At 39.5% G+C, this 24,085-nt stretch overlaps 1 protein-coding gene across 2 annotated transcripts in view; it reads right to left on the bottom strand.

Moving 5' to 3' along the window:
• RFX4 (regulatory factor X4) overlaps nt 1-24,085 on the bottom strand; it is a 91,969-nt gene that overhangs the window by 6,168 nt on the left and 61,716 nt on the right. For both annotated transcript variants that reach the window (XM_068664589.1, XM_068664596.1), the window contains exons 14-17: nt 20,811-20,930; nt 19,678-19,839; nt 12,816-12,978; nt 7,177-7,315 (exon numbers count right to left, since the gene is read on the bottom strand). In XM_068664589.1, the coding sequence (XP_068520690.1) occupies nt 7,177-7,315; nt 12,816-12,978; nt 19,678-19,839; nt 20,811-20,930 (584 nt within the window). The remainder of the gene's footprint in view (nt 1-7,176; nt 7,316-12,815; nt 12,979-19,677; nt 19,840-20,810; nt 20,931-24,085) is intronic.

The raw sequence follows: 24,085 nt of genomic DNA, 5'->3' as shown, positions 1-24,085 counted from the left end.
GCTGAAAGCTCCTTGAACTATGGCCCCGGTGCTGTGCCTCTGAGAGGTGCAGATCCAACCCACTGCTTGACTTGTAGTACTGCAACATTTTTCAGACTGTTTTGTGCAGATCATGTAAGTAAACCATGGACTGCAGAAGGTTCATGGTTGTTTCTCAGTGAGGAGGATGCAAGGGGAAGGTTAGCCTCTTTTTCTGAGGAAAAGAATCTTATGAGGTAGCCCTGTGAATTTTTCCTATTTCTGTCCAACAACTTTAGAAATGGTCAATTTCAGCTAAATTTGATAGTTCTTTTGGGGGAGGAAGAAAGTTGCAGGGAGTATGAGATACAACAGGGATTAGTTTCTGGAAACTGCTTCCACTGTTTGTATTGCCCAGTAATTAAAGGGACTGAATCAGGCTTGGAGTTGTGGCTGACACATATATACATATAACCATAAAAGAAAACCTCTGACCCAGAGTGCTTATAATTTTAGGGTTAACCTCTCACCCTAAAGACACATAAAACATGCACAGTCTGCACAATGGTGCATCTAAATCACTGTTCTCCCAGGAAATAGTAGGAGACATCACCCAGGGAGAGCACACCAGCTTGGCCATGCTCTTCTCAATTCCAGCATCACAGTTGCGTGATTATGGATATGCATCCCTATTCTCTGTTGCCCATTAACTTGTCTAATCATTTTTTGATCTGTATATTGTCTGTCTCTACACCCTGCTGTAGCAGCAGAATCCAGAAGTTCTCTATCCACCATGCTAAAATATACATGTTTTTCTGTTGTATACCCATCTCCACTAATTTCAGTGAGTGCTGGTGGCTTCAATACTGTAGTTCATCTGCAGTTTGCCTCCCAGACCAGCCCTGCTCTGGAGATTAGTGCCTGCTGCAGCCCTGTAACTGTCTCAGATTGCTGTCTTTTCCTTCCCAAACACATGCAAAGGCATGTATCATCCCCAGGGGAAGTTGTTTCCCTCTTCATTTTGCTACCATGATGAACTATGAAATCACCTTTTGCCCAGCCACATACACAGGGGAAAATGGCAAAAGAAAGTCATGGCTTTAAGAGAAGAGACAAATGAGGTATGACTGGAAGGGTAAGTCAAGTGGCTTCTCTGAAATTAAACCTCAAGGGGTGAGGATCCAAATGTCGTTATTAACCATCCCAGGGTGCTACCTCATAGACCAATGTCACTTTGGCTGTGCAGTTTTCTTTTGCGTCACTTTATCCTGACTTTTCTTGCATTGAAACATTTAGAGAAGAGCTTAGATTTTGTTTCTTTCTTACTAGCCAAGTATGTGAGACATTTTTTTTTTTTTAATAAATATATTATTAGTCTAATTGTCCTTAATCTCTTTGTTTCTTGACTAGGAGAATTTTAACAGCATATAGGTCAATTCAGTGGTGCTGTGCAGAGCAGGGAGCCTCTCATAAAATTGTATCATCTCACATTATATCTCATAAAATACTCTCCGTGCAGAGACAGGAATCTGTAATAAATTAACACTTTATTACAGAATCACAGGATGGTTGTGGTCAAAAGGGACCTCTGGAGGCCACCTGGTTCAACCCCCCTGGCTCAGGCAGGGTCACCCAAAGCTGGTTGTCCAGGACCATGTCCAGACAGCTTTTGAAGATCTCTGAGGAGGGAGACTCCACAGCCTCTCTGGACAACCTGGGCCAGCCCACCACGTCCTTGTCTGCAAAGCTGCTTTCCAGCCAGGTAACCCCCAGCATGTACTGGTGCCTGTGGTCATTCCTCTCCACCGTATGCTTTATGCCTTGTTATAAACCCACTCTGACAACAACAACACAGCAGCACAAGCACTTGTTGATACAAATGTGCTACTCCCAGTCCCAGAAGTTGTTTAGCACCTCTTGAGAACGGAGCGCCAGCTTGGGAACAGCTGACATTGGCCATGCTCCTGAGTGCAACAGGAGGCAGCTTTTAAAAACAGAAAACAAGTGCTTGACTTTAAGGTGGGGACTGCATCTCAGAAGAATTTAGAGGGAAACACTGTTATGCCATTTCTGTGGCTCCCTGTTAAATACTTCCATCTGAGATACTCCATTTGAAGGTGGTTACATCACCTTGGCAAAGGAAGAAAAAGGCTAAGAAGGGCCTGTGTGCAGCATGGGATCTAGGAGTGCTTCCCAGGTCCAAATGGCTGATCTGGTGGCTTCCTGGCTGAGTCCCTCCTACTTTCTCTGAGATCAGGTTTGCACTGAAAGGCTGAGGAGCAGCTGCAACTCCATCAGGTTCCCTGCTCAGCACAACGTGAGAGAAGAGGACGTCCATGTACCCCCTGGAGTACCCTGCCCTGCAGTGAACGCGCAGTCCTTAGGTAATTGCTGTGTGTAGAGCAATGAGAGAAACTATGCAGATTATAACCCTTAAATCTGGAAAAGAAATGGAGGAAGGAGGTGGGAGGAATAATGAAGATCTACATTGTCTTGAATGGTGAGAGTAAACAAATAAGTAATGAGTACTCCCTATTCCTCATCATCCCCCCCCCCCAAAAAAAAAAAATAAAAAAAAATAGTCCATCCAGTACAATTATAAGATAGCAGGTTTTAAACCAACAAGAGAATACATGCTTCATACAAACCATTCTTCAGAAGTACAAAAGAGCTCAAAGAGAGTAATGGAGAGTGAGTTGCTAGAAAATACAACAGCCCAGCTTCTGCTTCCTACTCAGGACATCCCTAGGTCAGCCCTTACCAAGCACAGTGTGGCTATGCTGGTGAAAGGACCACGCTCTACCTACCCTATTACTAATACTTTTCCTCCACACATGCACTTCTGGCCATTGCTAGAGATAGAACCTGCATAAAAGGACCTACAATATGACATACTACAGCCATGCATTATAGTACTTACATATATACCATATGCTTGCTGTATATTGACGTGCATCTTTCTGTGTTACCAGATACATTAAAGCATAAAAACATATGCTGCTGCAGATTTCTCTAGCTACTCTTCCTACCAAGAGTGTTACCCTTGTGATTTACACAGAAAAATGACTGCAGCATGAATTACTTTGTGTCTAAGGAAGAGGTGGAATGCTATTAATTGAAACATTTATGGATAGCCTGAAAGAGGATCAAGACCTGTTCAGCCAGGGTGAAATCTGCAGACAAAAGCTGTGATCAAAAGCCAGCCAAATGCAGATTGTGCAGGCAGATTAGATGGTGACAATGTGCAGGGGTTACCTTTGAAGGGTGTACCTCTCTGCTACACTTGACATAAGTTGATAGGAACACTCAGAAGTTTTTAGACAGAGCTGTTGTCTATTTTCTGCCCTGGCATCTGGTTCACCTAAAACTAGAGTCAGCAAACTTACAAAACTGATTTTTTAGTCAGTAGAGATCTGTTTATGTAAATGCATTACACACCCTCCTAAATGATGATGGAATTAGCAGATATGATTGTATGCATTTCAGCACTGTTGTTCAGAGAGCTAAGTAGTACCAAATCGATCTGTAGATAATCTTTATTTTTATTTTTTTTTTCATTTGTGTGCCAGGCTCTTGGCCAGTAAGCTGAGTCAAGAAATGAGCAATCAAGCCCGGAGTTACAAGGAAGCAACTGTTCTGAGAAATATTCACAGATGCTGATGAAAGAAAAAAAGTATTCGGAATAAGACCAAGGTTTGAACAGACTGTCCCTGTCAACAAAAAAGACTCTTAGCCATCAGTGGGAATTAGTCAGCCTGTATTACCAGAAGGTGACTGTTTTAGGCTCCGGCTGGGTTAGTAGCTGCAGAAATTACTTCATCAGAACATTTACTCCGCTGAAGTCTTTTACAAACCATCTCCTCTACTGTTTTGCCTTCTTGTCCACCTGAAAGTCATTGATCTTTCTGAAACTGTGGGCTACTTATCAAAATCCCCATTTAGCCTACAGTAACAAAACACATAACATTGCTCTATGAGCCAAGCTAAGCTCCAAGACTTTCTCAGAGGTGAGAGGTAACAACATCCTCATGGGCTCTCACTAATCAATTATGGGACAGGGTGTGAGTGGGCATGATGCCCACCACTGTTTCACTTCCTATAAGACTAAGACTAAGGGACCCAAATTATCCAGGAGCCTCTTCCTAAGATGGACCTGCTACTAGTCAGGTGAGATAGGCTTGTGTTGGGACTTCTGCCTGCACTCTTCAAGAGCTGTATGTATTATTATAAGAGCTACAACTGTGTGACTTCTTCACCAGCACAGCCCCACTGTAAGGATTCCAATGATAAAACCACAGCAGGCAACCTAAAATCGACACAATGCAATTATCATGTCAGTCTGTGTGTGAAGTTGGGATCAACATTTTACCTGTTTGCAAATACAATTTAAAAGATCTCTCATTCCCTTCTGCTTTCCCAGCTGTTCAGTCCTCCCCACTTCTACTAAATAAAGTTATTCCCTCCATCCCCTCTGCACTAATTCCACTTTTGTTGTTGTTGTTGATGGTCTGTAAATTGTGTCTGTGAAATGACCCATCTTAAAGTTGTACCAAAGAAACAAACAAAGAATCAAACACAACTCTTTTTCTTTAGGACTATTGCTCTGGGCTGGAAAATAGCCCTAAAATAACTGACCTGATAAAACCTGGAATATGATGCTCTCTTCCTCAGAAAGAGGTTGGACTGACATGGTGTTCTTTCAGACCAAAATAGTAATTTATAGCTGCAGACTAAAAGCCACCTCTATTACATCCTGTCTGTTTCAACTCAGGCCCCTTTCTGGGACAAGGGCTCCCTCTGATTCCGTGTTTGTAGAGGAGAACTTACCCCCCACACAGATTTTTTTTTTTCTTTGAGTTAATCCCCAGACACTATCCTAAAGAGCTAAAGCTGATCCAGAGTTCTATATTTGTACTGAATGTAGATTACAACAAAGAATTCTTTTGAAGAGAGATGGTCAATGCCTCCACTTCTCGACTGATTACATTACCACAGCAATACACTGCATCTCCTCTGGTTTCAGTACAGCGGCAGCTGTTTATATATTCATTGCAAATTTGGCTCCCTGTATTTTGATTTTGCAACGTCATGAGTCCTGCTGCAATCCCTTACACCATATTCCACTTAGAAAGCCTGGTAGAAAAAATGTAGTTCCCTAACATCCTGTTAGGCTTTGCAGGCAACAGTACATTATGTACTTCTGTTGGTTAAAAATAGCTAAGAAAGCATTTTTCATCAGGGCAAGCACTTCACAGAAGCTTGTTTAGTTTTAAAAACAATGTCAGCAAATTCCAGATTTGAATCAGTTAAGATTTTTCTTAAAGTAGTGTTTCAGTTTGTAGCTCCTTTTGATACGGAATAAGTACATCGATATGAGTTTGTTAGCTGCATTTTGCCATGAGATTACATCTCAGTTTACAAGAAGCATGAGAAAAAGCATGCTAAATACAGGTTGAAATCATTTTGCTCTCATATGAAATCATTAAAGCATAGCTATTCTTCATGTATATCCAAGGTAGCTCAAGGGCTAGCAAGAGAGGAAAAAGTTATCTGACATCTGCATTTGTAGAGACAGCCTATTACAGAAAGAAAAGCATTTTCATGATTTTAATGTATGTTACTATTTCTATATGACATATTAACCAGGACATGAGTAAGCTACAAATGTATTGATCCTGCTTTGTTTTATTAATTTCTTGCTTAACTTGTGCTATGTCAGTGTGGCAGACAGGATATAAAGGAAACTTCTATGGTTGACAAATTTTCTAAACAGTAAAAACCTCATTCTCCAGATTCACGACCTTAGAGGTCATTTCAGAACTACAAATCATGTGGGTTTTCTCTGGTAAAGAACAAGAGAGTAAAGAAAATGGGTGAGCCAATATTAAGTCAAAAATTGATGCATCCTGGAAAAAAGAACAACAACAAAAACCCTTGAGATAACAGGGTATGGCCTGTAGTGAAAAAACAATATATACAAACCTATTGTAGGACACTACTTAAACATATACTCACTGTTCCTATTGAAGATACAGCAGCTGCAACAACTAGTTAAATCCTCACATCTCATGTATTCTTTTTGATGGACCAAGTGCTACACAAATGGGTGAGATGTTGTAGATTTATTTTTTCCATGAGCTAGAGAATGATTGCTGAGCTGGTCCAAATGAGCACATTTGAAGATTGTTTTATACAAATCCAGTATAGGACAATCTTCCCAGCTGATTGTAAAAAGCTTTAAGAGACCTTAAGAAGGAATAACTTATTTGAGATCACCTGGTAAACTGATGCCAAAGACCAGAATGAGATGCAGGTTTCATGCGTTCTATTCCAAAGCACTATCAAATTCGTATCTTTGCATCTGGCATGAAACCGTTCCAGTTCAGTGACAAGAGTTAAGCATGGTGGTCTTTAATATACTAGCATAAATTTCCAGTAGATGAAGCATAAGAGGCACTGTGTTGTGGAATACCCTAATGTCATTACCTCCAGCCAGTATCTGTCCCTTGCAAGTCTTCCAGCAGAGACCCCAGAACCCTCTACGCTGGGGAAGCACCAGGTGTGCGATGTGCTCAAGAGTGGCCCTACTTTCGAACTGTTGCCAAATTCCATCTTCATTCTTAATCTGTGCTCTCTCCTACTGGCTTCGTTTTGTGAACTGAAATACCCCTGAAATAGTTAGTGCCGTCCCTCCTTACCATGTTGTAGGAGTCTATAGCCTACATTCTAAACAGTGGAATGGGGTCCCAGAGTTATTCAAACTATATGCAGAACTCACATTTTTGGCAAATTCCTAACCATAAGTATTCTCAAAGGAGGGGCACCAGAAGAATTCCCTGTGGTTCCTGAATCTTCCTTCAAGCGTATTAAAACACTTTTATTGGTTGTTAGGAATCTCTTCCTGTTCCCATCTCCTAAGAAACATACAACTAATTATATTCATCTTTGCTTCAGCTACCTCTTAACACAGAAACACGTTCATAATCCATATTGCTGGATTTTAGAGTTTAGTACTCTAAATTCACAAGCTAAAGGTATTTCTGATAAAAGAATCTCCCCTAGAATAGAAAGATATCAAGGTAATATCAGAAAAGAAAAAAATAGGGACCATCAATGACTAGAGACGATTCAAACAGCTTACATGCTGATAACAAATGTACAAGTAAAACTTTACTTAAATGTTGAATCAAGCATTTTCAAGAAATAAATCCAACTTACCTGTGAAGAGCTTCTGTGGTAAGGTGAATAATGAAGTGGTCCAGAAATAGCAGTATCATGTGGTAAAGATGGATATTGACTCTGCATTGGATGGGGATGCTGGTTGCTATAGCTACCGTAGTTGTAACTTCCTGTGTACCTAAAATTCATTAAAAACACTATTTAGTATGCATAGTAATTATATTCCCACTAATAATTCTGTAAGTTTTATCAGACATACAGTTGTACTTTTTTTGCACAGAAAAATGGTATCTTAAACTACCTCTTTTTAAAAGACATTTCTCAGCTCAGTTGGCAAGCAGGTGCCACAATGAAATGACGTGCTCAACAGAAAAACAAATGCAGGGACTCAGGATGTTTCTGTGACTAGTTGTAAATTGCAGACTCATTTCTAGGAATATTTTTCCCTTTTATTATTATTTTTTATTGCCACGTTCTTAGTAAATTGCTATCCAGACTCAGGAAGCATGGCAAACTTAACTTAACTGTACTGTGGAGTTCAGCTATCTCCTTGCACTGCGATCAGATGTTCCTTTTTTGGAGAGGGAGAAAGATGTATTCATTTACATCTGAAGCATACAACATACAGCTTTGGTGCAGCTGACTTCAGAATAGAATGGGATTTGAGCTTGGAGAACCTGCCCACTTTCTTTTTTTAGTCCAAACCTTTGTCTTAGGACAGTCAGGGGGTAAAGGAGGGAGCAGTTTCCTTAGCTATAGTGTCAGTGCTTGTTGGCCACCATTATGTTGGTCATTCAGTAGCAAAAGATGAATGGACACTTTCTGCATCCTCCCCATCTCCATGTAGATACGTGAATGCTCAATATTAATTCAGCACAGAAGTTTAAAGACTCTTAAAATATATGCTAGACTGAAATGAAACACAAAACACAATAAACAAATAAAAAGGCAGACAACTCATTGTGAGAGAGGGAAGACAGTTATTTGTATGGATTTTACCTTTTTTTTTCCTTTTTTTTTTTTTTTTTTCAAAGTTCAATGTCATTTTTACACTGGGTAGAGTTTAAACTGCTTTGTTATTCCTTTGAACTTATAATGGTATTCTAGAGATACCATGTCATGTCTTACACCAGGCAAACCAGACAGCTTAAAAATGAGAGCAGAGTGCCCCATCTAAAAACTTTTTTAGGACTTAATATCCCATGTCCATCTTCACTGTTCAACATTTAGCTCTCACTCTTACATCGATTTGTGTTTATCCGTAAATGTAAGTGGTTTCCATAATTACCTCGGACAAACTGGTGTTCACATGACATGACTTTGATAGGCTCTCCATGGAGAGTGGGGGAGAGAGAAATGGCTGTGCCATGGGGTTGTAGCACACTGTGGTAGGCAGACATCCTGTGTTTTAATTCCTTCAACACAACAGACTGATAAGCAAAATTTGTAACAGATGTTTTTGGCAGTCTCACAAGCCTGACATTTCACAGAGCAGCCTTCTCTGTTTGAAGAGGAGACTTGTCTATCTTGTCCCTCCTGTAGTCCAGGAGGCCCTTGGATTCCCACCTAAAGCCAAGTCCCATGAAGCAGTGTCTGCACTTCGTGCTCTCTCTAGTCATCAAGGATGCGCTGTCCTAGTTTGGAAGATACTGGTCTATCTCCTTCCTCCAAAACCTCATTGCTTTTTGTCTAAAATGCACAGTTAATTCACTTGAGCATTGAGTTATAAACTTCCTTATTCTGTTGTTTTTTTTGGTCTGGTACTTTTGGTCCAGGAGTTTCCCTCTTTCTCAATTCAGCTGCAGGAGAGAATACTGAAGGACGTGAGAAGGAGATGACCGTACTCCTTCCAGGCTAGTATTTTCCTGCCTATCTGAAACTGCTTGGCTGGGGAACTCTAATTCTCTCTAAGATGAAAGTGCACCTGAAAAATCCCCCCAAAATATTTCTGCCAATTACCATGTCTTACAGTGACTTCTGAACAACATCTACAGTCATTGATTAACAGGGATAATAAACTGGTGGGGTTTCTTAGGGGAAGTCCAGATGGGAACTGGCAGTTACTCTAGAGTCTAGCAGACCTAGATATGATCCAGGAAAAAATGGTCAGTTGATCATTTGTACAGTACAGGGAACAATGCAAAGTCCTGCATCTGGGATGGCATAACTCCCGGGTACAGGTTGGGGCCATTTGTAGAAAAAGCAGCTTTGCTGAAAATTGCCTGCAAGTTCTGATGGACAAAAAGTTGAATGTGCGTCAACACTATGCCCTGGCAATGAAAAAGGCCAAGTACATACTGGGCTGTATTATCAGGACTGTAGACAGCAAGCCTAAAAAGTGATTATTCCCCTCTAGCGCTTGAGAAGCCTGAGTACTGTGTCTTGTTTGGGGCTCTCAACTACAAAAAGGACGCTGACATACTGAAGCAAGTCCAGTGGAGGCTATCAAAACAGATAGGGGACTGGTGTACTAGAAGATATCTGCATTTGTCCAGTCTTAAGAAGAGAGGCAAAGGGATGATCTACAACTATCTAAAAGGAGGGGATAGAGCAGCTAGAGCCAGGCTCTTCTCAGAGGTGCACAGGGATAGAACAGGAGGCAACGGACACAAGATGGAACAAGGGAAATTCCAGTTAAAAGACTTTTTTCCCCTGTTAATACAATAGATCTTCCATTGATTGTCCTGATATCCCATACGTGTGGAGAGTACCATTGTGGAGTTAGAAGATTTACCGGCATGAATTAGAGTAGGTTATGAACTCTGTGTCCTTCCCCTTGTTTCACAAATATTCACTAGTATTGCTTCTTATAGGTTTTGTTTTAATAATGAAGAACAGACCATGAACCCTTTTATTCATTTCTGTTAATATGCAATTGGTCCTAATTAAATTTTTATTTTACAGGGAACAGTTATCATTGAATTTATATTCTATCTTCTAAAACTGGCCAGAAATACAGATAAAATATTTGTACAAATCAGTCCAACAGTCTATATCTGTCTGTCTTGGGTGCTTGGAGGGCTTTACCTTGTTCCAAGGCCTCAGTTCTTAGAATATCTTTACATTGTGGAATACCATCACATAAAGTGCTCTGATATTTTAGGTATTCTCTTTCTATCTCAAGATGTTCTGGAGGCTTTATATTTTAAATAGGATCACCTTTAGTGTGCAATATTGGTAGAAACCCCTGCAGAACTGCTGTTAGAATGCTTTCAGGTATGCTGAGTGGCCAAGAATCTGCATTTGGTGTGAAATTCACCTGCAGCAGGGGAATGGCTCCTGGCCTGCGCACTGCATATGTTCTCTGGCTGCCCCTCCGCATGGGAGTGAGGTTCAGTCTATGTGGCTATGACAGCTGCTAACTCTATTTCTCTCTTCTCAAGAAACCTTGACATCTTAGTGCAGAGTTTGATCTTCTCTCTCTGTTTCTTTCCAGAGCAGCCAACTGAATGTTGCATACAAGGTCTCCTATTTTTTTTCCCTTCTGTTTGAATCTGTGACTGTATCTTCCAAAAGAACCGTGGAGTCTTGGGCTTCTGAACTCTATGGGTGAGGTTACTACATTTCTGTGCAGGCCTTTCTTCAGGAACATGTCTCTATTAGCATATTACATCAGACTTGAATCATATAAAAACTAATATACCAGTGTGCTGTTTTTGCTGCAGATCCAAATAAGTACGGGTTGTAATTATTCAGAAAAACATTAATAGTACTACTATATAGAGAGCAAATAAGATAGAAAATCTTTGAGATAGAAGGCACATAAGCATCAATTAACAGAGAGGTCGTATCACTACATTTAAAAAGTCAGCTCCAGGCAAGAAGGCAGACACCACCAAAATGTTTAGAAGCATCCCCAATATGTTTCTAAGCATGTGTCCCATGTAAATCCAAACTGCGAAAGAAGTCAGGTTATAGAAGTCTTTGTTGCCTTTCAGAAATACTGATTCACTCAGATAAAAAGTTTCCTCAAATCACCTTCCAGAGGCAAGAGATTCCATTAGTAACAACGAATTCTCATGTATGTATACATACATGTATCTATAGATATATTCACTGCCTTACCATGGCTTGTTCTAGTTACTGCATCGTGTCAGCTCACAAACCTCCCTGCTACTCTATTTCCAACTCCAAAAAGCAGCCATATCCAGGGTATCCAGGTTTTTCCGGGAAGGGCTTAGCAGTGACATTCAGGCAGAAATCCAAACCTTCTCTCCTTCCAAGAGAGAAGGAGATGGAAGGTTCAAATTAATCTCTACTATCCTTCCAAAGAGTAGACAATTTTCCACTCTGAGAAAGCAGTTCTGCAAGGGTAATGAGTATGCAATGAGACTGAGGAAATCAGAAACATCTTTTGAGTGTCTTGCTTCATGTCAGCATCTGGGCTCTTGCTAATTTTGTTATGTTCCTGGAGCCCTTCTCCAGTGATGATTTTGTGACTGTTTCTCTTTAGTTATGGTTATCTGTGAGTGACACATTCACCCAAATGAGATGGCACAGAAGTGCTATGTAACAAAGAGCAGAGAGACTTTTGTCTGAGTGTCTGAAGTTTGCCAAGATCAAATAATGTTAAACAAATTTCAGCTTGTAATTATTTTAATTCAGTGCCTCAAGCAAATTTTGGTGATGGAGATGAGATTAGAATACTAGAGTGAAAATGTGGTTATTTTTCCAAACTTTGGACATGTTTGATTTGCAGGTCAAACGGTAGTCATCGAATCATAAAGGCTGCAAGGGCCCTCTGGAGATCAGCTAGTGTAAGCCCCTTGCTCAAAGCAGGGTCTGCTAGATCAGGCTGCCAAGGATTAAGACCAGATGGGTTTTGCATATCAGCAAGGATGGACGCTCCATAGCCTATCTGGGAGACCTATTCCAGTGTTTGATCACATTAAAATGAATTGTTTGTTGTTTGCATGTTGTGTTTTTTGTTTGTTTGTTTAAGTTTAAACAGAATTTCCAGAATTTCAGTTTATACCCATGCCTTTTGTCCTGTCATTTGGATACCACTGAGAAGAAGCTGTCTCCACTTTCTTTACATCCTTCATAGCATGTTTATACATTGTGATAAGACCCTCCCTGAGCCTTCTCTTCTTAAGTCTAACCAACCCCAGCTCTCTTAGTCTCTGCTTATATCTTAGGTGTTCCACTTGATCATGTTAGTGGCCCTTTTCCGGACTCCTTATGGCCTCATCTTTCTTACAGAGGGGAACTCAGAACTGGATCTACTGCTCCAGGTGTGGTCTCAGCTGCACTGTGCAGAGGAAAAGAAACACTTCTCCTGAGACTTAGTATAGAAAGGCTGTTCTTTGGACACATCTAGCCTTTGGGATAAAACAAGACACAGGAAAATGGGAATCACAGATAGGAAGAAATGTGCCAAACCCTTCTCTTTTATAAAGTATTATCCAGGCCTACCGTGTTTTGAAATAGAATTTAATATGATTATAAAACTGAGACATAATATAACCATACAGCAATAACAACAGCCAAAGAATAATGATATCAGCATCTTTGCAATACAGACATACATGTATTACATCAAGAAACAGATTTCATTGCATTTCCAATTTAAAACAAACAAACAAACAAACAACCAGCACCAACAAAAACAAAACCAGCTAAGCTTAGGTTCATCCAAAATACACACCAAACAAACAAGACACTGGGAAGTGACTTACCCATGTTCTTCTCGATGGGGATAAACAGGTATCCGGTGTGTGACAGATGATGATGGTACGTGTGGACTTCTCATGCAGGGCAGCTGTTGGGTGTTTTCAGCAGGCGACCCAGCAGCTGTTGTCACAGTGTAGGTTAGCGACCACGTATAGGATTGCATAGCCCCTACAGACAAACAAGCATTAAAGGAACACAGCTAAAATAGGCTGTCATTCACAGAGGCATTATGCTTTGAGACAGCTATTGGAAAATGACCTACTAAGCACTGATAATGGAAACAGCATCCAGCAAAGTGAACAAAACGGTCATGTCTGAGGCATAAATAAAAGCAGAAATTGAAGTGCACAAAGATCCAGAGGTAAGAAACATATCCTGAATACCTCAGACTGTGAAATTTCAGCATGGCATTATAACTCAAGGCTATAATCTCTCAGAAAAACTGGGATGGGACTTAGTAATGGAGGAACACCAATGCTAATATTTCTTAGGCATGATGCACCAACCCCTGAGGTCCCTCTCACACAGAGTGGGCTGATGGTCTGTTTAGCTCACAGGCTGATCAGGCCTGGAGCAAAGCAGGAATTATGATCAGAACAATGAAGGACTGGAAGAAGATGGGTGTTGTGCAAGAAATTTTCTTGGATCCTTTTGCAATTTTCCTCTATTCCACCCAACTAGGTACCAGCTTTTGTAGAGAAAACACAGCGGTAGACCTCCAATTATAAATATATACATGTATATGGACAGAAATAGTCCAGCCATTTTCCTCCTGCCAATATTTTTTCTTTCATCTTTAGATGTGGCAGGGACTGATTTTTTTTTTTTTTTTTTGTATGTAGAGCATTTGTGGGAAAAGCAAAGCAAAGCAAAGAAGTGGGTTTTCCATTTTGCTTGAAAGGTGCTGAGTTTTTTAATCATCCTGATCCCTTCCAGGCAGGAACTCCAGATTCATGAGCCAGCTGCTGAGAAACCTTTGTCCTTTGCACACACCCCTTTCACTCAGGAGGCTGACAGATCCATTGTTCCAGTATAACACAGCTCTTGCTGGAGGTCATGACCATACTGGCTGAGATTACCCTGCAAATGAGGACCAGAACACTGAATTTAACCCAATCCGAACAGTAGTTTGGGGTCTCTGGGCACTCTTGACTCTTTTTCAGTAGCTAAAAGGAATTACAGGAGGTGACTCGTTTTTTCAGTGTGGATTCTCGGGACTTCCTGTAGCATGAAAGGGCCTAATTCCAAGAGGGAAATGGCTGTATTACAGGTCTATGTACCCTCCATGGCTTCGCAGAATGAAAAACTATCTCAGATGTGCTTAATTTTCTCCGTGTGATTTTTATTTAGCAACATGAGATAAATATTTTTTTTTATAATGGGAAATGCTTAATTCTGAGTCTGACCAAAGCCATTCTGAGCTTCACAAGGCAAGATGTGATCTTGGGCTCTTATAGTAGAGACATCTTTGTATGCATTATGGCCAAGAACATTTGTGGTAGGCCTGTTTTCATGTCTGCTTTTTCTGTCACTGACTTTTGAATCTTCAGACTTTCACCTCTCCCCTTTTGAGCATGATGGAGATCTCTCGGACCAAAGCTGCAAAGCTATTTATGGATCCAGAAACAATTGAGCTGGTGCATCACTGCTACTGTGGCCATAAGCAGTCATGGTTCCTTGAGCTGTGGAAAAGTGTTTAAGAAAGTCAGCCTTCTCCAGAAAATACAGTTTATGTGGAGGGGGCCAAAACTTATGCAGTCACCAAATAGTTTCATTTGAAAACAAAGGAAGAACTGATTTGAAAATTTCAACATGTTGCAGGAAATTTTGGTGAAACATTTCAATTTCAAAAGGTCAGCATATTTCCCTAGTGTTATTTTCCAAAAGAAAATTTGAAACTTTGTTTCAAAACAGGCCAAAATTCAAACAGAAAGGAAAAAAAAAGAAAAAAAAAAAGAGAGAGAAAAGAAAGAAGAAAAAAAAAAGAAAAAAAAATCAAATATTTATTTATAGTTAAAATTACTGTTTTTCCCTTCACTTTTTAAATTCACCATAAAACAAAAATTTTGCTTTGAACAATAAATGTTGCCCATTGAGACAAAAAAAAACAAAAACAAAACAAACAAACATAACTACTCATTACCTCCCTAGCTCTAATAAGAAGCAGTAACAGGGCCAAAATATCCTCTACATTTTACTATATATGGTTAATTTGTCCATCCCCAGCCATTGTGGCAGCCTCCTTTCTTTTATTGAAAAACAGTAGTGATCTTATCTCGGTCTGAGGAAAATGAGTCAGTCCAGAACAGCAAGCTGTTTCTTGTACAAAGTCAGGGTCCTTGGATGAAAGGACGTGGTCACTCCTGACCTTGAAGCCTAACTGGCAGCTACCTCTGTTCAATTTTGAAATAAATGTTTAGGTTGTAGCATACCTTGTGCCTGTCCAGACAACACAGAAATAAAGAATAGGCCTCACGCTGGAAGAGTTGTGAATATCTGTTTAATTCTCCTAACCAAGGATCGTCCCAGGTACTATCAGACAGTGCCTCACACAGCTGCTGTAGGAAACACTCGCTTTCTTTTGAATGTTGTGGATTAGAAACAAACGTATGTTGGGCTTTACCCTGGATTTACGGAGTGACAGAATGCTGCTTGAACAGTTTTCTTAGGACAGTCTCGGGAATCTACAGTCGCCTCACTTCTCTGTCTTTGGAAGGCAAATGGAAGGGATGCCATTGTTTTCAGAGTGACCTAGTCACAAAGAGGGAGTGGAAGGCCTGAAGAAGACAACAGATTCAGAGACTTTGTGTATAGGTATGTATCAGGTCAGCCAGAGTACTGCCAGCTTTATGATGGGTGGAAAAGAAGAAATAAGATAAATCACAGATTTTAATAGTTAGCTTTCTAATACTCGTCTATGTCTCAGGCCTATATGGTTCATTTCCTCAGCTGGCTGCAGAACTGAACTCCAGGAGATGAAGTCTCTGTTAGATATGACTGAACCCAACTGAACTGCATTCTGAAATAAGCAAAAACAATAGCGGTTGAGCAACATTTTGTTCTGCTTTTTGTTTTGAACATGCAGGGTTTGATTAAAATAGGGAAGTTCATTTATTATCACTCCTTTCTCTTTTCTCTTTTAAAGATAAATTTGATTTTCAGGATACTAACTGAGAAACCATGTGAGCTCTAGTAGAGCCAAGTAAAAATGGAACAGTCCAACAAGAGAGCTGCTGTCATTAGTGCCATATCAGTGCAAAAAGAATCAAAAGTTACTTCATGATGCTGCATATATCTGCTGTATGCTGGAGAAAATGTCCACCCAGATACAAGCAAGATACTCACAGCACTGTGTATTACATCTGATAGTACGCACCACTGTCAACCTCAAGTAACCAAAAATCATGATTCAGACCCCCATTCTGGTTCAACTATCACACTTTAAAAAATCCCCAAACCTTCCACTGGAAAGGGGACAACCACCTTTTGAAACTGGAAGCGGACTTTTATGAGCAGTTATGAGAATTAAGCTCTTATTCTTGAAAAAGAGCTGATATTCTCATATATTCTCATATGAGTCCAGGAGCTGGAACTTCACAAAAATACAGAATGTCATTGTACTCAGACACATAAATATGAGAGATGGTAGCTCTGTGCAAGTACCTCCTACTGCAGATTCTCAAATTCTATCACCTAGCCCAGACCTGGAAAAACACTGACCTTAAATGACCTGAAAATTTATTTCAGACATACGTTTATTGAAACTAAACAGTAAACTGCATGGATTAGTTGACTATTGTATTAGGAACTACCTACAATTCAGAGTTCATTTCAGGTTGTCCAAAAAACATTTCATTAGCAAATAAGTAATCAGCTTCAAAAGGGGCTTTAAAGGAGAATAGTATAGTCTGCCATATAGCTTTCACTTTTATTACAATATTGTTGCAGTTTGAACAATCATTAATCTGGCCATTGTGATTTAGAAAGGACAGAGACTAATTATCCTTTTAAACGTCTAGTAACTTAACAGAAAGTTTTAAATAAAATGTTAGCTGAGCCATGCCAGATGTTCTAATGCAGAATGCTACATACAGGATTTACCTCTCTTTTGCTTAGTATCATGCAATTGCAACAGTTTAGTTTGCTGGTTTTGTGCTGACCACTGAGTGAAGGCAAAAAGTCTAAAATACAAGTTTAATAGTTAACTTTTATTGCTAATGCCACAAGCAAAAAAAAGTTAATGATGCCTTAAATTAGGGAATTGAGAGCTAGAGATAACCAGTGGGACTAATTCTCAAGATTTGCAAAGCATTTTCAGAGTTTTATATTTACCTCATAAAAGATGTTTAAGAAAATCAATAGAGTTCTTTAAATGTGTCTCTCCAGAACAGAGGTTCCTGTTCCAAAATATTCTATATACAAATTCCACAAATCTGTATGTGGAATAGTTTAATTATATATAATGCATCTTCAGCGCTCCCGTTTTTAAATACAGCAATTTCCTATAGCTGATCTGTGGTTGTATTACTGTATGTGAATGAACTCTGCGTTCCATGGTGAGCAAACTGAAAAGGTGATTAGTTCGTCTATGTGATAAACATGGGAAATTAAGGTATTGCTACTTTCCCAAATTAAGACCAGAAAATAAAAAAGTACTTAATCTATACACTTGTGTATAATCTTAACTAGACTACTTCTGGCATTGATAAATTTGGCTTGTGCTAGGCAAAGATGACTTTCATGTTGGCAAAAATGAGACTGCACCAGCCCTTAAGAATAAAACCCAACATAAGCGAACAAAGGTTTTCAGAACAATCTAAAATTGAAAAGCTGGAAAAAAGAGACCTAAATTAATCAGAAATAGCTTTCTTGCCTAAGAAGTTCTGCTATGGGAACAACTATGTCAAGTTCTACTGCTGTAATGTGGGAGTAGGTCCTTCAACCACTGCACCCAAGTGATCCTGTTTCTGGCTTGAGACTCCACACCAGCAGACCTTGGCCTTGCCAGCACAAACAAAATGAGAGAGAGAGAAAGAGAGAATAAAATAGACTATAACAAAATAAAATACATCATGAAAACAAAAAGGAATCTTATTTGTAATGTTTGTGCGAGTCCATTCCCTTGGTTTATTAGTGGTATTCAAGCAGGATTCACCTAAGACTCATGCAGTTCCCAGGTCTGCCCTGATCTGAGCTTAAGTCAAGCACGCAAGCTGGAAGCTCAGACATCTGACAAGTTGGCTGTCATTTAAGTGTAGAATAAGATGTGGGTTAATAGTTCTGATAGCCACATAGAGTTACAGTCTCTGCAGCCTGAACAGAAGTCTCTCAAATCTCCATTCCTGTCACTGTCACTGGAGAGCACACAATTTCCAACTTTTTAATCTTTTACTATTGGGTAAAGTTCCGCATCATTGTAAGGCTTGGTTACAACATCATGATGATCCCACTGGGCCACAATGGCCACAGGGCAAGTTACTCACAAAGTCATCATTTCAAGACTCAAACATACACACCACCTCCAGCATTGCCTGATCCAAAGCAGTGAGCTCACTTGCCATATGTCTAGGAATCATATGGCTCTATTGTCTATCTGTTCTGGGGCTAATATCATCCTTTTTCATTCCTAAATGTACTATAGTCTCCAACAGTGAGAAAACCTTAAGTTTCCATGTAGAGATAAATGTTCTTAAATCGCTTTCCACCACAACTATGCATTGTGCTTCCCATGGTGCCTTTTAAAACATGACAAACATTTGTCAGAAAGATTTATTAGTCCTTTGGCAACTGCCAGATTCTCCAGTGTGGTAAATCATCACTTTCTGACATTCTTTCAAGAAGGTTTTGTAACTTTTCTAATACGTCACAAAAGTGATAGCTTCCACATTCTGATTATACACCCATTTCACCAAGGAGCAGCAAAGCTGGAGTTTTACTGCCTGGAATGCCTTCTGAAAGTCATTCACATTTCTGCCTTTCTTAGCTCATTTTAATGAATTAAGAAAACACAGCCTTTTGTCATATAGATGGACTGTCTTGCCCAAATCCAAAAGGTGGAGCTTTACATTAGGGTACAGAGGATTGTATGTACCTCATACATACAGACCAATCAACAAACCATGTGTGTGCATGCTTTTGCATTTAGGTAATTTTCTGATAATCCTACCTACAAGTTGAATATCTTTAAGCACAAATTTTTTAATCTGTGGGCCCACCTGAATACAAGCAGTTCATGAGCTGCAGTAACAGAGTATGTAACTGAAAATAGGTTTCAATCATCCAATTCCTAATGTCTAATGTTTAAAGTTACCAACAATGTATAAAGCATTCCCAAGAGAAACTTGTGCAGATATTTAAGAATGTTAGGGTCTCAAATATATTGAAAGATATCCAATTCCCATTTTACCCACTGGGAATTATGTGGTTCAGAGACTGATTGCCCTTAAAGTCATTGAAGATGCTCAAAAGTGCTATATTCATAAATATATATATATATATATATATATATATATATATATATATATATTTGTCAGGGCATTACTAGAAATATGATCAATTGAACTGATTTTAAAAACACAGAAATACAGAGACAGGTCTGTTCTGAAGGCCTTGGTAACAGAACAGATTCTGATCTGCTGAGGTCTGGGATCTCCTGTTAGGTCTTTGGACTCCACGTCTCAGATCCTGTTCCTGTAAAACTGCACAATATTTAGATACAGTGAGAAAGTATAACTGATACTTTAAACAGATTTCTGCTTGGGAAGGCTTCTTATCCTTTGAAAGCCAGCACATTGTGTTGGCTTAATTTCAGGTGACTGAGTGCAAAACCCATCTTCAAGCAGATCCAGCTGCCATAAGCCCACCTACCTGTTGTAGCTGCTATGCCACCATACTCTGGGGACTGATTGCTGATAGGCGAGGGGGCAGAGGGCACTTCCACAGAGGTGACAGATTTAGCTGGGGAGAACGGCACTGGGGAGGGAGTTGGAGGAGCTGGTTCACTCAGAATAATTTCTTCTCTTATTTCTGCTGTAGGGTGAGAGAAAAATCACCGAACAAACACTGTTAAAAGTGAAGTCAAAGAACACTGAGGAACTAAAAAAATTATGTGAGCAGTTAGTGCTTTTTTTTTAATGCTATATTTCATGAAATACATTGCAGGACTAACACAGATCTTTGAAAGAAGTACTTCTATAACATTTAGCATTGCCGCCATCAGTTTACCATCATAAGACCTCTTATAGGAAAGTGATATTTTTCCTAATGTACAGGTAGGAAATTTGTGCACAGGCAGCTGAAGGTTTATATCCCTGTGACTAAGAGATTTAACTTTCCAAAAATAAGGAAAATGCAAGGAAGGAAGCTGACTGAAGACTTCTCATTATCAGGGGCATCCCTGAGCAGAGAGACTGGAGGCAGTCTCTGTTCTGGCAAGTCAGTGCAGAGTAAGTAGAGCAGGGCTGGGAGTTTGCCTCTGTACAGGAACTCAGAACTTAAATGTATGAGAAATCATGGCTTCCCCCTCCCCCCCATTTGCTTACTTTTCCCATCTCTCCCTTTTAAGTTTACACTGGTACAAATCCACTGGTATGAGTGAATTTATTTAGTGTAAAACTAGGGTGAGAGGGAGAGAATCAAGACCGGGTGATCATCTCACTGACATGTGATGGTGCATTTCCTCTGAAATGTAAAACAGATTAACTGATGTAAAAGGTTTGGTACAAAAATCCCTTACTGAAACACCAAGTTTGTACTTAGGAATAGTATTTCAGACATCCAGAGTTACATCAAGAAGCATGCAGGCCTCTTTTAGAGTGTATTAACTAGGGAGAATCCTCTCATAAATGGCTTATTTCAAATCATGATGGAACCAAAAAAACAACACTTTGCTCATAGACAGACCTCACTGGGTTACACAAAGATAGAGAAATAACCTTACATAGAAAATAGTGAACACAGTGGAATAAAACAACAAAAGATGAATAAAATAACAAACTCACCTGTGCTTCCTTCTCCTTTCATTGCCCTCATTAGCTCATTAGCTCTCTCCTGACAATGGAGTGATTCTAGCAGGTACAATACGTAGTCATCAAACATCAAGTGAATAAGGTGAAAAGACCCTGGTAGTAAAGTGAACAAACAAAAAAGCCATTGACTGTCTCAATACACTCATTAAACCAATGATTACCCTATTCAACACAAAAGGCACTGAGTAGGACTGCCTCAACATAGTACTGCCACTGAAATGCGTCTCTTACTCAAGATAAGTCAGGTCAAAGCATACCTGGGCAGTAACAGACTGTTCACTCCTGCTCTTACACAGGCAGGCTTATATGACCAACTGTTGTAGTTTAGGGTGCAAGGAGGCTGCCTAACTGAGAGCTGGCACTTGATGGAGTCTTCTTTTCCAACATAAGCGTTGAACAATTTAGATGGTTATACTACAGGTGGAATTATCTCAAGTGTCAGAAGTAGAACCCTGAATTGGCTGCCTTAGTGACACATTCTGATAAAAATTTTCTGCACTACCTGTGTCATTGGACAAAGAAATGAGACTAATCAACAGGAAGGTAGAAACATCCTTCCAGATCTCCTGGTGGTATATCCAATACATTGCCTGTACTGGATGAGACACCCTTTAACTGTTAATCATAGAGGCATTTGTAGCAATTGTGGATATCTTAAAGACAAAAACTTGTGCCAAAGGTTTGCCCTGTCATACTTCTCTTACTACATTATCTTTTCCTAATTACAACTTTGAGTCATATCAGCAGCATAACATTTGTCCCGTTTCTGTGCTTTCCTCCAAAGATGCCATGGATTTTATCTTTCTTAACTGCCGCAACAGGAGTGTGAAAAAAGGGACTAAGAAGAAAAAGTATGGCCAAAACAAAATGTGGCAGTTGGAGTCAAAGAATATTTAGAAAATTAATAGTAAGGATACACCATGTTGGTAGTTATCTGCCACAGATCCTCAAGTAAGACCTGAGCACAGATGGAGAACTTGCTAAAGTTATTAGGAGGAAGATAAGGACTAGAGTAATAGGAATAAATTTTAATAGCACACCCTAAGAAGTTCTGTCCTCTGAGATTTATAGAAAAACTTTCTTAAGTTTCTCAGTTACAAATGTTTAAGGACAGAAGAAGTAGTTTGAAAGGCCCTATACCCCTATACAATTCTAGCTGGCAATTCAGCTTTCAAAGCAACTCTGAGCACATTCTTTTTCTTTGTGACCTGGATGGTCTTTGTGTTTCATTCTCTCACTCCATGCCTGCATGGCTTCTGTCGTCACTGATACGAGCAGAGCACACACACTGGGAGGAGAACACGAGCCTTTGTGCTCTTGGACGAGGCAGCACAGAAAAAGGACATTCATGATTGCAACACCTTTGCTAGGAGAAGGAAATCTTTGACTGTTGGTGAACCTGAAGCATTTGGTTTTTTCATTAGTTTCACATATCTATGCAAATCAAAATAGTAACATGTTTCCCCAGCCTCACAAGGATAAATAGTGAAGATCCTCTCCTAACTACTGCAGAGATTTTGTTCTGGAAATCTTTGTGGCTAAAAGATTTGTTAAATAAAATCATATTTAATCTAGCAGTCTTTATAAAGACAGCAGACCTTTCTGATCACCCCTCTGCCCTAGGATTTCCCCAGTGCAAAAGCAGACTAGCAAGAATCTTCACAAAAAGCCTTTTCTGCCTTCAGTTTTTCAGTGGGAGGTCTCTAATAGCTTTAGTGCAGTTATTACTGGTAAGCATTTCCAAGGTAAGAAAATAACGCCTAAAGGCTGCCAAACTTCACATGGTGGTACAAGACTTGGGTTATTTGGTGTTTCTCATCAAACTCCTTGCTCATCTTTCATTTAAAAATGAAAGTAAAAGAAAGTTGCTTGCAGTTTCATAAAAAACATCAGTGTGAGCTCTGAACACTAATATGCTAGCAGGCAAATGACAAGAATTCCATGTTTGCTATTAAAAAAGTCTTTGTTTTGCAGGGGGGTCTAATCTTCAAAGTCTAGTTTGAAGACTTGGGGTTGGCAATACTGAATGCAGTATTTAAAAACACTCCAGTGCCCTTGTCACTCTTTTGAATTTCTCTCTTCCTCTCCTATTATTTCTTCTACTGTGTATTTTTAAACTCTGTACAGAGTTTTCAAGCCCAGACTTTGTGTGAAAGACACTAGACAAACAAGTTGTTGGTACTGAATGAATGCAATATTTTTACATTTTTATATGAGTCAAATGTAATGTAAGCTGTAGACTGAAACCAACATCAGGGCATGCATTTCAGCTACACAGTGAATAGCTATTCAGCACGATGTACAGTAATTTATTCTGTGTTTGCAAGCTACTGTTATTCACATGAAACTGTTTAGCTCTTTCAAGTATATCTTTAAGTACTGAAAAGGATCCAGCTGTGGCTGGTAAAGCTCACACAGCTTTAGGAAGAGGTAAGAAGTCATTCAAGAGACCGTAGTTACAATAATAATAAATAGTGTTTGGCTCTAATTTTTAGAAGGAGTTAACTGAAATCATGGCAATGATTACACAGTTAATATACGGTAACTGTCAACATCTATTAACAGATACAGCAATTATGTGTAAGTAGCAAAAGACCAGTGAGATTTGCAGATCTAGAGAAAATCATGAAACTTCTATTACTAATTAGTTACTTTTACACACTGGATGCATTACTCAAACATTGCCACCAACTGTGCCTTTGATATTCATAGAGAGGGAGAAAGAGAGGGAGAGGGAGGAGCTTCTTTCTGCCAGGGAGTGTTTCAACCTGCCCGTATCACCATGCTTAAAAGCTCTGCAGAATTAAATCTCTGTGCTAGCCAGTCCAGTGCCAGATATTCCTCTAATCAAATTCCCCTATCATATAATTCAAAGATAAAAATATACTGTCTTGCATATGTAAAGATCACAGTATGTAACACATTATTTTATCATTATTATAAATAGCACAGCATCTATTTATTGAGGTGAGCATCTATAGTCTACGTATTGCCCTAAGTGGAAAAAATCCGTAAAAATCAGTTCTCTGAAACTGTTATGTAGTAAAATGGTAAATGTAGTAAATTTACAATATAGTGAAAATGCAAAACTTTTCATCTAAGAACAAAGGTATATAGTTATGTAACTAAGAGTACACCTGTGTCTTTGTTTCTCTCCACAGAACTCACCTAAATTCATATGTTGTAAAATGCTACAAGGGACTGTGTTACAGTAAGCACAGCAGAGTTATTCTGGCTCTGAGCTGTGT

This window comes from Anas acuta, chromosome 1 (assembly GCF_963932015.1).
Source record: "Anas acuta chromosome 1, bAnaAcu1.1, whole genome shotgun sequence".
In the NCBI taxonomy this organism is placed as follows: Eukaryota; Metazoa; Chordata; class Aves; order Anseriformes; family Anatidae; genus Anas; species Anas acuta.
Note: the sequence above shows the minus strand (reverse complement) of the source record. Positions and strands in the feature narration are given on the sequence as shown.